Raw genomic sequence first — 12,787 nt, 5'->3', positions numbered from 1 at the left:
GCTTCTGACCAAAAAAAAGTAATGTAGAATTTGTTGTTCTATTATTGAGTGTATCCCAGTTTGAAAGGCAGTGAAATAAATGTGCCTTCTACATAAACTGTGTTGTTTCCAAGTATTTACATCAAAGAAACAGGAAAAAAAAGTGGTGAATTTACACATCATCTAATAGAAATTCAACCAGGAGATACAAGTAAACAATGAATTCTGTTAATATTATAGTAATTGAGTCCACCAAGCAAAATAAGTGCTGTTTACTTTCCTAGACAGATTTGATATCTGTCTTATGAAAGAACTTCAAAGAATGTATTCTGACATAATATTTCAATGTTTTATTATAGAACAGAGACTATTTGGTTAATTCACAAGATGACTGAACCTGTAGTGTAAGACCTTTTAAATTAATATCACTGGTTCTCAATATTTTTATTTTTTTTTACAGTAAGTCACAGTTCTTGCAAAAGAAGGGACAAATATAATGGTTTTACTTTACAGAACATTCCAAACCCTTTCTAAGTCAATTAGGTTGAACTTTTAAGGATTGTGAAGTGATACATGATAGTCTTATGCCATCTGTCTAGACTTCTGAAGCACTTACAAACCAATATTGAATCATAGTACTTGAGATAGTATTAGAACACAGTTCATGGTTTGAACACTTTGTTTTAAACAATACTGATATTATAGCTTTAATAACACTTTTTTCAAAAACAAAATAATTTCCCATTAGTTTAGAATAACTGTCAGCAATAGAAACGTTTGAAATTAAATATTCTACCTTCTGCAGCCTGATCTGATTTCACATTCACTTACTTTTGTCTGAAGTTTGCTGTGCTGCTGTCAGTAAATTACTCCACTTTGTCATTATATTTTTTTTCCTGTCTTTGACACTCTTGGCCCCGTATCTATCCACAGTACTGCATTTCTCTTGCCTTCATATTTTTCTTAGCTACTGGCACAGTTAAGGGAATAAAATCTCAAAAAGCTAGTTCTAACCACAGACTATACATGAGGAATGACAGTAAAATACCAAATTAATAAAATTCAAATGGACATTTTCATTCCACTAGAGAGAAACAACAGTAAGGTCAAAACAGAAAGACATATCAAAGGATCAATGTCTCCTTGACATTTTTCTTTGCCTATTCTGATCTCTTTTCACTCTTATGATAATTTTTTCTCGTAATTACTGTTGTCAAGTATGGCGTAAGCTGATACATAAAGATAAATAAATCTAATGGCTTATACTAGCCATGCTCTGCCCTAGATGCAAAATAGTACTTTGCTAATAGCAAAAAGGCAGAAGAAACTTAAATCAATAATGTGTGTTGGCACTACTCACCTGAACCTGTTGCTTTTGTGTATTCAGCATATTAGGATCAATTGATAATGGTCCCAGCACACTGACCATTAGCTCCTTTTCTACAAGCCAGTGCTTTAGCTGAGCTTCTGCTGTCTGGAACTGGATCAGGTAATTTGAAGACTCCTCCAGTTTTTGTTGTCTCTCAGATGTAACTTTATTGAGTTCTTTCCATTTGGAATCTAACAATGATAATGTTAGCATATTGCAAGCATGTTCTAGCAGATGGATTGTGAGACAGCAGACCATATATGAAACATAAACAGCACCCTCTCATAAGCCTTCATGCTGATTAACTCCAGATACCTTATTGCAGTAACTCTGCAAATAACATCTTTTAAAAGTCAGACCCACGTACACTTTGATGACAGTCAGCCACACATGGAATTTTTAGAGCAATGGATATTCAACATATAAAATTATATTAGAATATTACTAAACTAAATACCCCCAAGTTTAGGCTTTGGTCTCAAATGATATAGAAGGTAAAGGGTTCTACTCAGTTATAACTCAGGTTATATATCATATATGCCTGATATAAATAGACAAATCTCCCTGCTTATTTAGTAATAAAGCCCCATAAGTTCTCAAGAGTGATCAGAAGCCTGAAATTATGCTTCAGCTCTGAACAGCCCTCTGAAAAAGCCTAGCTCTTTCAAATGCCTGTAACATCCATCTGAAACCATTCATCTAAAACATCTAAACCAGGTACCTAATGATGAGCAATGAGAATACTGCATATAGCTATTTCAAAAGCACTGGGTGAGCTTAGGTTCACACCTTGCCAGTCTGTGGTCCTTTCCACTGTGGCAAGTGGCTTCCAGAGCAGCCTTTGAGTCTTAGTCTTGTAACTTCCCCCTGCCCCTCTGTGATATTGCCAGTGCTTGCTCAGTCAGCTCTGGTATTTTGCTAACTCTCCCTGTCCCTGATTTTCATCCCTGTTTTTTACAGTTCCTTTTGCTGCATCACAGTGCTCTGCTCATTCTGTATTAATCCCCTTTCAACACAACAAGAGGTCTGTTCGAGACCTTACCTGCTACTTAAACTTTTCAGAGTTTCACTTACAAGAAGGACAGACTGGAAAAACTCTCAGCTTCAAAATTACTGTTGGTGTAGCAATGGAAATGCCTATCACTATGAAACAAGATTGACATGCAATGCTATTGATCTATAATTCACTTAAAATATGACTAACAAAAAGAATTTTTAAAAACTCATGACAGTTAGGTACTGCAATATCTCAAAATCTACTGACTAAACATGGTCATTTTCTTTTTTTTTTTTTTTCCCATTGGATTTTTTTAAAATTTTTAGCAAAATTTATACAGTTTTAGAAAACAGCAAAAAACCACCAAACCCACAAAGTGCCAAAAGCCACTAGTTCATGAGAAAATGCATGTAGAAGAGCACTACCAACAACTCAAACCATTCTCTACATGAAATTAGAATCACCTTAATTTGTTATATTTTATAAAAAGAATAAAATACATATGTTGCTTGTAACTGGCCAGTCAAGTTTTAGCTGCCCACCATTTAAAAAAAGATAAAGCCTCTCAAACAGGGAGTCAAGATATAGCCTGTGCAAAAATACAAATTCAAAGCCCATGGACATCACTGGAATTACTTCAGATCTACATGTGAATGGAGTCATTTCCACAGAATTTAAGAGGTAAGAGGAAACAAGTTATTGAAAGTAATTGTTATTGCTAATAAATTTAAAAACTTGTAATAAAACAACTTCCAAATCAGTCTGAGCTATAATATAGCTTTATTGAAGTACCTATTTTCTCCAACGTTTGTCTCCACTTAGGTGCCTCAGGAGAGTCAGGGTTCTTCTCCAACAGCTCCGTAACTTTGTCCTTTAATTCCTGCACCTTATTTGCACTTTGCTTTAATTCAGTTTCAAAAAGCTGAAAAATTAGGTGATAAAATAAATAAGTAAGACACTAAAGAAGAATGATAACGTTTGCAGTCCATAATGCTGAGGTACCAAACATGAAGACAAAAGAATAAATATCTAGCCTCTATATACTACTTTTTTGCCATGAATCTCAAAACACGTTATAGTGGCATATGTTGCTAGTCAATCTTTTTGGGAGAACCTGACATATATAAACTATATTAATAATTATGGCTTAATTTGAACAACTGACAGAACTAGAAGAATTCAGATAAATAAGATTCACTAGGTCCCATCATATTCACATATATTTGGAATCTATTTGTGTACAGAAAGCAAACTGACTAATGCAAAGCACAGCTCACAGCAAAAATAACCCAGCTAGCTCTGACAGAGAGGAGTATGGTGTGGCCACAGTAGAAGTCCTGCTATCAGAGACAGGCTATTTTGTGTAGATCTTCTAAACCCATAGTTTCAAGTTTTAAGTGTAAATCTAACAGAAGACTGAGATAAACCAGCAAATCTTAATTAATGCTGTTCTCGCAGATAGAATGTTTCTTACATGCCTGGCAAAGGACTCTTTTATGAATGTTCTTAAGCAACAAAGCTTGCCTCATGGAGCTGCTTTTCAATTATCCAAACCCCACAAAAATAAACACTGAACAAACTGTACTTGATTTAGAACTTCTAGTAAAAGGTCCAATGCATCAGATGACTCTTGCCTGAGCACTTGCTCAGTTTTCCAACTATTTGTGAATACTTTTCTATTACTATACTGCAGGTTAGATGACCATGATAGCTTTGCACATTCTCTGTTAAGAAAAAAGAGCTGGTTTTCTTTCATACCTAGTCTGAATTTTATGATTGAAGGTTATCCAACTCTAAGGAAGTTGGTAGGTGGTCAGGTTAATTTTTAAGGGTGACCCGCCAAATATAGAAGAAACTCAGTTAAATCTAATTTTGTCTTTGTTATACAATCCCAAGCAAGAAAAGAATTTTTGCTATCTATTTCATTTCCCTTTACAGATGAACCTTACATGTGTAAATATTATCCTTCATTGCTAGGGGAGCATATGTCTCCTATGCTGAAACAGGACAGAAGCTTACTGCTGATTCAGTGGTTTTCTCATATCAATTATAAAGGGGGAAGGAGGCTGTTGTGCAGCTATATAACTTAACAAGCATGACAGGGCTGCTGAAGAGAAACACTGCCTTGGAAGACACATAAGCCGCTGCAGCTGCAGAGAGCAGGAGGTCTGTGGAGCGTCAGTGAGCCAGCAGCTGTAGAAACAGCTTTTGGACTGATACAGACCTTCAGATATTACAAGTAATCTATTATATACCTCTAAACCACTAAGATCAAAAATGTTTATTGCATAATCAGTATATTCAAACTATCCACCGTAATTATTATTTTCTGACCTGCAAAACTCATTCTCTCTGACACAGTGCTCCTTTACTCTACTGACACAGTTTTCCAGATTTGCTCTAAGCCTGACTAATATGCTTAGTAGGATCATTTAAATACTCTCTGCAACATTAAACTAGGCTGAGATATCAATTATTTCATAGCATCTGCCTAATAACTACAAGAAAAAGTATTTGTTTGAAGGCATGAAGTACCTTATGTTGCTCAACTTGGGCTTTAACTGCTTCACTATCTGTTGGAGCAGCTTCCCAGTCTGATGCAGTTTTGTCCATTTTTTGCAACCAATGCATCATTGAGGCCGATTCTTCCTGAATATTTTGCATTTTTGAAAGCATACTTTCTAGTTCTGAAATCTTTTCATTCAATAAAACTCCCAAATCTTCATAGCTGTGATTTATATTAGACATAGCTTGTTGAACAGTTGTCAGTTCTGTAAAGAGAGGTGCACAAAGACTGTGTTAGAAATTACAAGCCTTTGAAACAATACTGAAGGTACTGAAACAGTATTGAACAGTATTCTGAGCTACAGTAGCTAATAGTCCCCCAAATAAGAAGTCACTGAATATGTTGGAGTTACTTCCAAAACACTCTAAGTGTGGCAACAATACACCTAAAAAAGCTAATATTAGTTCCTATTTGCAGGAACTTCTTATTTCACAGAAATCATTATTTCAATACATGCAAGTGCACAGACATCTTTCAATCTTTCTACCCTTCGCTGTTCTAGTATTTTAAGTAGCAATTCCATGACCAAAAGTTGAATGTACCTGGCTACAATTCAGCTACTATAAAGCCCTTATATAAAAGTTCCTTTGTTTCTATAAAAGAGTTGGTCACAGTGATACAAATGTATATAAAATGGGTGTCTTTGTATACAAATATTTCTACATACACATGTTATCAATGCTGATGGGTGTTAAAGTTTCAATCCCATTGCAAGGTATTTCTCAAAAGTCATGCCTTATCTTAAAATAGCCACCCCTGTATACGTTTATAAAAGTACATATTGATTCAGAATACAAGGCCAGATTTGGTTGGTCCTTAAAGAAAATAATGAGACAGGTATTGTTATAATTATTTACAATAGTCAGTGCCCTAGTCAATGTAGTTGTCTTATGTGATGGTGATGTGAAATTTCAGTCTAATAATGACTGCTACAAGCAGATTTATGTATAACATTTAAAAAATACTTCCATGTTTAATAGTAATTGGCAAGCAACATTTCTTTATCACATGCTGAAATTTTTACTGACCTTTATTTTTCAAGAAGTCCTGAGTTCCTGGAGCTCCTCCTTCACCATTTAAAATTATGCCACCTGTGGATCAACAGACATTAAGCCTCTTGCTTATCTGAGCCTTTTCCCACCAAAACCCCAGCACTTCATTTCCTGTTCAAAGCAGCATGATCCATAGCAGTCATTACATCAAGAATGAAGCTCCAACCAGCCAGTACCATCGGTGGTCTCACACAGGCAGAGCATGTGCATATGCATGCACTTAGAAGGGTGCACATATCTATGATTTATCAGCAGTCCTACTGCTTGCAGTTCTGGACTAAACAACTCACCAGGGCCAAAGGTTTACTCCCTACCTGTGAGGCCTATTCACATCCAGATTGCTAATATCACTTCCTTCCTCTCTCCCAAAGGATCCTGTTCTCTACTAAGAACATGGTTTTACCCAGCTGTGACGGGTGTAGCCTGGGAGAAGACAAGCTGGCAAATGCTGCCACTAAGGAGAGCACTAAACATTAAACAGCAAAGAGTCCCAGAGTCCTTATTTCAGACACCCCAACCAAAGACACTGCTTACTTAGGGCACCTGTACCCACCAGGGAAGCAGTCGAGATACCATTCCTGGAGGTATTTGAAAAACATGTATATGTGCTGCTTGGGGGCATGGCTTAGTGCTGGACTTGGCAGTGCTGAGTTAATATTTGGACCTTAAGGGTCTTTTCCAACTTAAAAAGATTCTATGTGCATTGTAACTCTGCACAGAAAGTTCTTGAAACCAACTGGATTAATCCCTCCCTATCTTGTCATAAGCAAGATTCAAGCATGTGCTCCATGACAGGAATTTCAATGTGGGACTCTTACACCCAAAGTTCTTACTGTCACTTGGAGGCAGCCACTCACCCAGGCTGCCCTGCTAATTAACCATAATATCAGAGCCTCTGAAACCAGAGCTAATGGGCTTTGTAAAGTAGAGTCAGACCAAAGAGCAGGGCCATATGATCACACTGCAGAGAACTGCAAGGATAATCACTTCCCGCTCTCCTGCACATATGTAATCCCAGAAGAGCAATTAGCAGAGGAAGATTAATGGTTGCCTTGGAAAAGGCTATGCATCCACCCCCCAGTACCAGCTGGACAGTGAGGACCACATTAGTGGCAGCTGGAGGATGGCAAGAGAAAACAAACCAGATAAGAGAAGTTACAGGCTCCAACCAGGGCCCTGTAGATCTTCACGCTCTTTTAGCTGGACTCTGGTATTTGTAACTGCAATAAAGTGATACACAGTACAGCTCTTGTCAAGAAGGGTAAATATTCTGGTCTGGAGCTGCTCTTATGTGTTAGGTATTTAACTAGATTTTCTATCTGAATGCATAGGAGTGGAAAAGAGGCAGAGGAATGAGCCCAAATAGATCATAGAAGGTTCCAAAAAGTTCTTTGGAAGATTGTTATTGAAAGTTCGAAAGAAAAAAAAACAAACCAAAAGCAGAGGCAGCTATTACAAAGAGATACAAGAAAGAGAGTGTTCTGCTTTTGCCCAGTAGGTATCTTCTGGCAGTCCCCAACCTCCCAGTCATTTGCAGATGACCAATGAAGGCCAAAACACTTGAATTTATTTCCAGACCTAGTCAATTCAAGAACTGACTGAAAATGTGCTTACTGCCATTAAAACACCCCATGTCCTTGAACTATGTCTGGAATGATACTTGGCAGAATTACTGGTTTCTGTAAAACAAATTAGTATTTAGCACTAGAGTAAAAAAAATCATGGAAATAGATTTGCTATCATTAAAGTATGATTACCAGTAGAATTTAGCTGAAGATCTAGACAGAAAACACACTTTGGCCCAGGAAAATCACGCTGAGATACAAAGTTGATTCCCTTCTGTGCTGCAGCTTCAACTAAAACACTGACTAATACTAATTAGGATGAATAAGTTTACCTAGGCTCATTTTTTATATAAACCATCTCCTCACTACCCTTCTAACAAAAACTCCACGACTCCACAAACCTTTCTGTGTTTCCTTGGTGTCAAAGAATAGCCTGTTGGCCATTAAATAGGTATCTCTGTGCAGGTACATCAGAGTTTGTAAAACAAGGCTTGTATTTCTCCTACTTGCAGACTTGATAGATATGTGAAGCACAAAACACTGACCAGAAAAATTCAATTTCTCATTCTCAGAAGTTTTCTGGGATGAGGTGAAGGCAACTGCAATACTGTAATTTTATTCACTATCTGGAAATTACATAACAGCTCTAGGACATGTTAAACCATCAGTGCACTTTTACATTATGGCAGAATAAAACAATGAGGATGCGTGCTGAATTATTGCAGCAGCTAGGCAGTTTAAACAGAATCACAGCAAACAATGGTCAGAAGAGACATGGATAAATGTTTTCTCACAAGCCATAATATTCAGAATGCTAAACCAAGGCTGAAACAATATTAATTTTTGTCTTAAAGGTTTTAAAAATTCTTGGAATGTTAGGCTTACCTGATTATACAAAAGCATACCTGATTTGGCAACTGCTCTCAATTTTGCAGGAGAAGTCACAGCAGTGATTAAGTTACACAGCAAAGTTCCTCTGCTATTCATTTTCTGCAGTTCAGGTGCCTTTAATGTCCATTCATCTTTTAAATTCTAGTTAATAAAGATAGTAATTTGTTCATTACTAAACTGACTTCAGACTTTAGAGAATTAGCGTTCAGAAAGGAACAACTTTACTGCTTGAGAATCTCTTGCGAAACATACAAAACAAATGGGAATGTAAATGCAGACTGCAAGCCCCCTACTCCCAGTTACTGTGACTGCTTACACTTTAAATCTGTATTTCAATATTAGTAATAGATGCCTTATTTCCTTCAGCCAGATTTCACTTCTCCTACAAAGGCTTACCAATGTATCTTCCAAAGGTTTCTTTAACTCCTCTGTATTCAGAGAGGGCTGTGCTGCTGGAATTCGTTCTGTTGTCTCCTTTATCCATTTCTTTAATGATTCTACTAGGAGCTCAAAAGCATCCATTTGTTTCTGACAAGATGATACATCCTCTTCTCTAGACAATTAAAGACAAAGGAATGACAGTATTCCTTCTAATATTTAAACCAACAAATATTATTAATCTGATATTACTATTCCTAAATTCAAAGTATCAAAAGGCTAATTTCATGGATATAAGCAGAATGTGCAAAACCTAGTCTTACTGCAAATGTAACTTCTGTGGAATTTCTCCAGCTTTCCTTTGCAGATTGATGCCAAATAATACTCTAAAGCAATATACACAAGCAGCAATTTATGTTCTGTCATGGAAGGAGAGAAGTAGGGTTTTCTTAAAATTGCCAAGAATCCTGTAAATGTCACAAAATTTGAACAATTACTTATTTTTATGGCCTTTTTCAGAGGTCTTGGGCCAGTCAGGATAACTACAAAGGCATTTTCAAATAGAATCTTTTCCTTTCAATAGAAAACTCCTTACTTCCTCTGGTCAACTGCAATATCTTGAGATTGCATACAAAAGGATAGCAGTAAACACTGTAAACACATTCACACTGTGTTATTAGCTGAAGTGGAAACACTTTTATTATTCAACTTACTTTTCTTTTATTGTCTCCTCTACTTCTTTGAATTTCTTTGACAAAGCATTTACTTTTTCTAATACCAGTGCTTTATCTCCAGGAAGAGCATGGAAAGAAAGTTCTTCAAGGAGCTGCTTCAAAACTTCCAGATCCTTCTTGTGTTGTGCCAACTCTACACCAGCTTCCTGCAAAATAGGATTACATTCAACATATTAGATTCTACAATCACTTGTTCAAAATTAAACACTTCACTTCAGCTAACCAACCAATGCTGGGAAAAAAGACATGCCTTGTTTCTTGTTCAGTCACTGAGACGAGTTAGACTAAGAACGCACAACACGTACCAATGGAATGCTACAGTACCTGCATGTATTGAGACACTTCACTAACATCCTTTCTCGGTGCCTCCGTCTCACTGAGTGCCTGGTTTTTCTCATCTAGAAATGATTGAAGTTTTGTTGACAGACCTTCAAATAACTCCACTTTAGTCTTCAATTCCTCCATTTTCATAAGCTTCTCCCTATGCTTGTTACTTGCTTCAGAAAACCGTCCTGCAAGTTCACTCATTTTAGCTTGCAGTGTGGATGCAGTGGACGGATCCGCTGTTTCCATGAACTTCTTCACTTTTTCATTCATAGTGTTTATACTGCTTTGGCGACCAGCAATGTCTTGTTCTAGCATCTGAAACATACAATAACTACTTTGTATTACTTGCAATTAAATTTTAAGAAGTGAAATTCATCTACCATATAAAGCAACAAAAGCTAGACCATCAGTGTAATCTATTTCAGCTACAAAATCCGTATGAACAGTTTCACTTCACACAACAGTCCTCTAGTATTTTGAATCCATAAAAAGTGCCAACCTAAGATTTTAATTCTTTATTTAAATCTGAATTATCAAACAAAAGTTTATTTTTTCAAAGAATGCTACTTACGATGCTTTTACTAATAATGTCCTGAATAGCAGCAGAATTCAAAGGCACTTGATCTTGCTCTTTAAGGCTCTTTTCAACTCCTTCCATCCAATCCAGCATTTCATCCAAACCATCCTGCACACTTAGGGATCGTGTCAGAGTTACTTGAAGCTTCTCATTCCTTTCATTCACAGATTTAGACAAATTGTCATATCTTTCCACAATATCATCTGATAAAGAGAAGATATATTTCAATTTTTATCTCTAGCCAAACTAAGCTTTTAGGTTACTTCACCAGCACTCGCCAGTTGAGTCAAAAATTGCTACGTTAGAATGAAGAAAACAGAAGTCAACTTTAGTCAGTAAAAACATGGAAACAAAGACCAACAACTTCAAACAGAGTCAGGAAACACACTGGACAAGGGAAATGAGGGAGTAGCATATAACTGTAGTGCCCAGTGTTAGAAACTGGTTTCCACGTAGCTTTAGCTTAAGGTATCTGTTGACTGTACCCAAGAAATAAAACAGCAAAGTATTAAGACAGCTTTTCTATAATTATGTCTCTTATGTTATTGTGAGATCTGAGAGGTTCTTCATTAGACATCCAACACTTTCAAAATAACTCTCCCAAAGTTATAAGCTCTGTGTACCTCCCATAGAGTTTTATCACCAACTCCAAAGAGTCAAGCCACAGTTGTTTTATTTTGTTCTGCAACTTATTTATGGGATTCCATGAAGAGATAGCTGTGTGACACACAGAAAGAGTCTTCAAACTTCAGACAGTGGTGAATGTCATGCTGTGCTACTTCCCACAACTGATAGGAAAGAGGTGTAGGTGGTAAGGTTTTGGTGGTGGTAAGGGTTTGCTAGTGACAAATTTTGGCTCATGTGAGAGGAGGTCAAGGACTGCCCCATGGAAGACACAGATGGTTGCAGCCAACTCCAGCTGACCCATCACAGGGCACAGCTGAGCTCCTCAGCCAAACTGGTGGTGCCACTGGAAAAACATATTTAAGAAAAGGGAAAACACTGCACGGGACTGAGAAATGAGGGAAAATAAAGTATGAAAACAGCCCTGCAGACATGAAGGTCAGAGAAGAAAGAGGGAGAAGAGATGTTCCAGGTGCTGGACCAGAGATTCCCCTGAAGCCTGTGGAGGATGGAGGAGGAGATAAACACACTGCAGCACGTAGAGGACCCAGGCTAGAGGAGGTGGATATTTCCTGAAGTAAACACAGCCTATATCCACACTAGAATAATATTAGCCCAAAAGACTTCAGCCTGCAGAGAGGTCCCTCACCAGAGCAGGGGAAACATGTGAGGAGGAAGCAGCAGCAGAGAAATTATGGACTGACCACAAGCATCCATTTCCCATCCACACTGCACTGTTTGGCAGGGAGGAAGGGGGACCAGTTAGGAAGGAAGGAGTAATAGTATGCCTGGAAAAAACAATGGGGTGGAGGAAAGTGTTGCTGTAATTTGTCTTTGTTTCGCATTTCCCAAACCTATTTCATTTAGCAACAACAGAAAGTTAATTTTTGCCAAGTCAAATCTATTTTCCCCATGACAGTAAAATGTGAGTGATCTCCCCATCTTTATCTCAACCCATGGGCTTCTCTATCTTAATTTTTACTCCTGTCCACTTGATCAACGGGAGTGAGAGAGAAGGTGGGTGAGCATCTGGCACCCTGCCAAAGTCAACCCCTTCACAGATAGTTCCTTAAAGTTAGAAGGAAGTAATTCCTAAGCTAAAAAAACTTCAAATAACTGCTTGTAAACGGATTCTTTGGAGTAATGTTTCTCTGGAGAATTTATGATCCCCAGCAAATCACTACCTCTGTTCAAGCAATCCCTATTTCTGTAAAAAGAAAAAAAATGAAATGTCAGTGAAAAACATATGGATCCACGTAGGAGAGAGACCAACAATAAAATTACTGTGTTGTAATGACTTATGACTCAACAAAACATGGATTTAAACAGTGACAGAAGAATGTGGAAGCTCTGTAATTTTTTTCTTCCAGAACCTGTGTGCAGACACAAGTGATAAAAAGAGGTATTAAGAAAAGCAAATATTTTACCCAGTGTTTTCTGAATCTCATCTTTGTCTGGTGCCAACTCTCCCCTTGTGTCCAATAACACTTCAGCAGCTTTTTTCAGTTTTTCTACAGCAATTTGGTGATTAGACACTTGTCCCTGAAGAACCTGTAAAATTCCACTATTATCAGTTATGCTTTTCAGTACAGTTGATATTTACATAAGTAAGACTTGAGATACAATCACAGAACCTAAACTTAGTGCTGGGAATAAACTAACTCAATTTGTGACCTCTCCTTAAGAAAAACCCTGACCTGTGGTTATGGCTGCTGTTAACCTTCTGGC

General features: G+C 37.3%; 1 protein-coding gene across 16 annotated transcripts in view; it reads right to left on the bottom strand.

The window, feature by feature from the left end:
- The window catches only part of DST (dystonin), a 284,727-nt gene that overhangs the window by 77,781 nt on the left and 194,159 nt on the right, over positions 1–12,787 (bottom strand). For all 16 annotated transcript variants that reach the window (XM_033513007.1, XM_015620980.2, XM_015620978.2 and 13 more), the window contains 10 exons: positions 12,487–12,610; positions 10,430–10,638; positions 9,856–10,173; positions 9,511–9,677; positions 8,816–8,972; positions 8,434–8,560; positions 5,940–6,002; positions 4,881–5,116; positions 3,138–3,267; positions 1,340–1,539 (listed from right to left, as the gene is read on the bottom strand). In XM_033513007.1, coding sequence (XP_033368898.1) covers positions 1,340–1,539; positions 3,138–3,267; positions 4,881–5,116; positions 5,940–6,002; positions 8,434–8,560; positions 8,816–8,972; positions 9,511–9,677; positions 9,856–10,173; positions 10,430–10,638; positions 12,487–12,610 — 1,731 coding nt within the window. The remainder of the gene's footprint in view (positions 1–1,339; positions 1,540–3,137; positions 3,268–4,880; positions 5,117–5,939; positions 6,003–8,433; positions 8,561–8,815; positions 8,973–9,510; positions 9,678–9,855; positions 10,174–10,429; positions 10,639–12,486; positions 12,611–12,787) is intronic.

This window comes from Parus major, chromosome 3 (genome assembly GCF_001522545.3).
Source record: "Parus major isolate Abel chromosome 3, Parus_major1.1, whole genome shotgun sequence".
Classification (NCBI taxonomy): domain Eukaryota; kingdom Metazoa; phylum Chordata; class Aves; order Passeriformes; family Paridae; genus Parus; species Parus major.
This window is presented reverse-complemented; position numbering and strand designations above follow the sequence as displayed.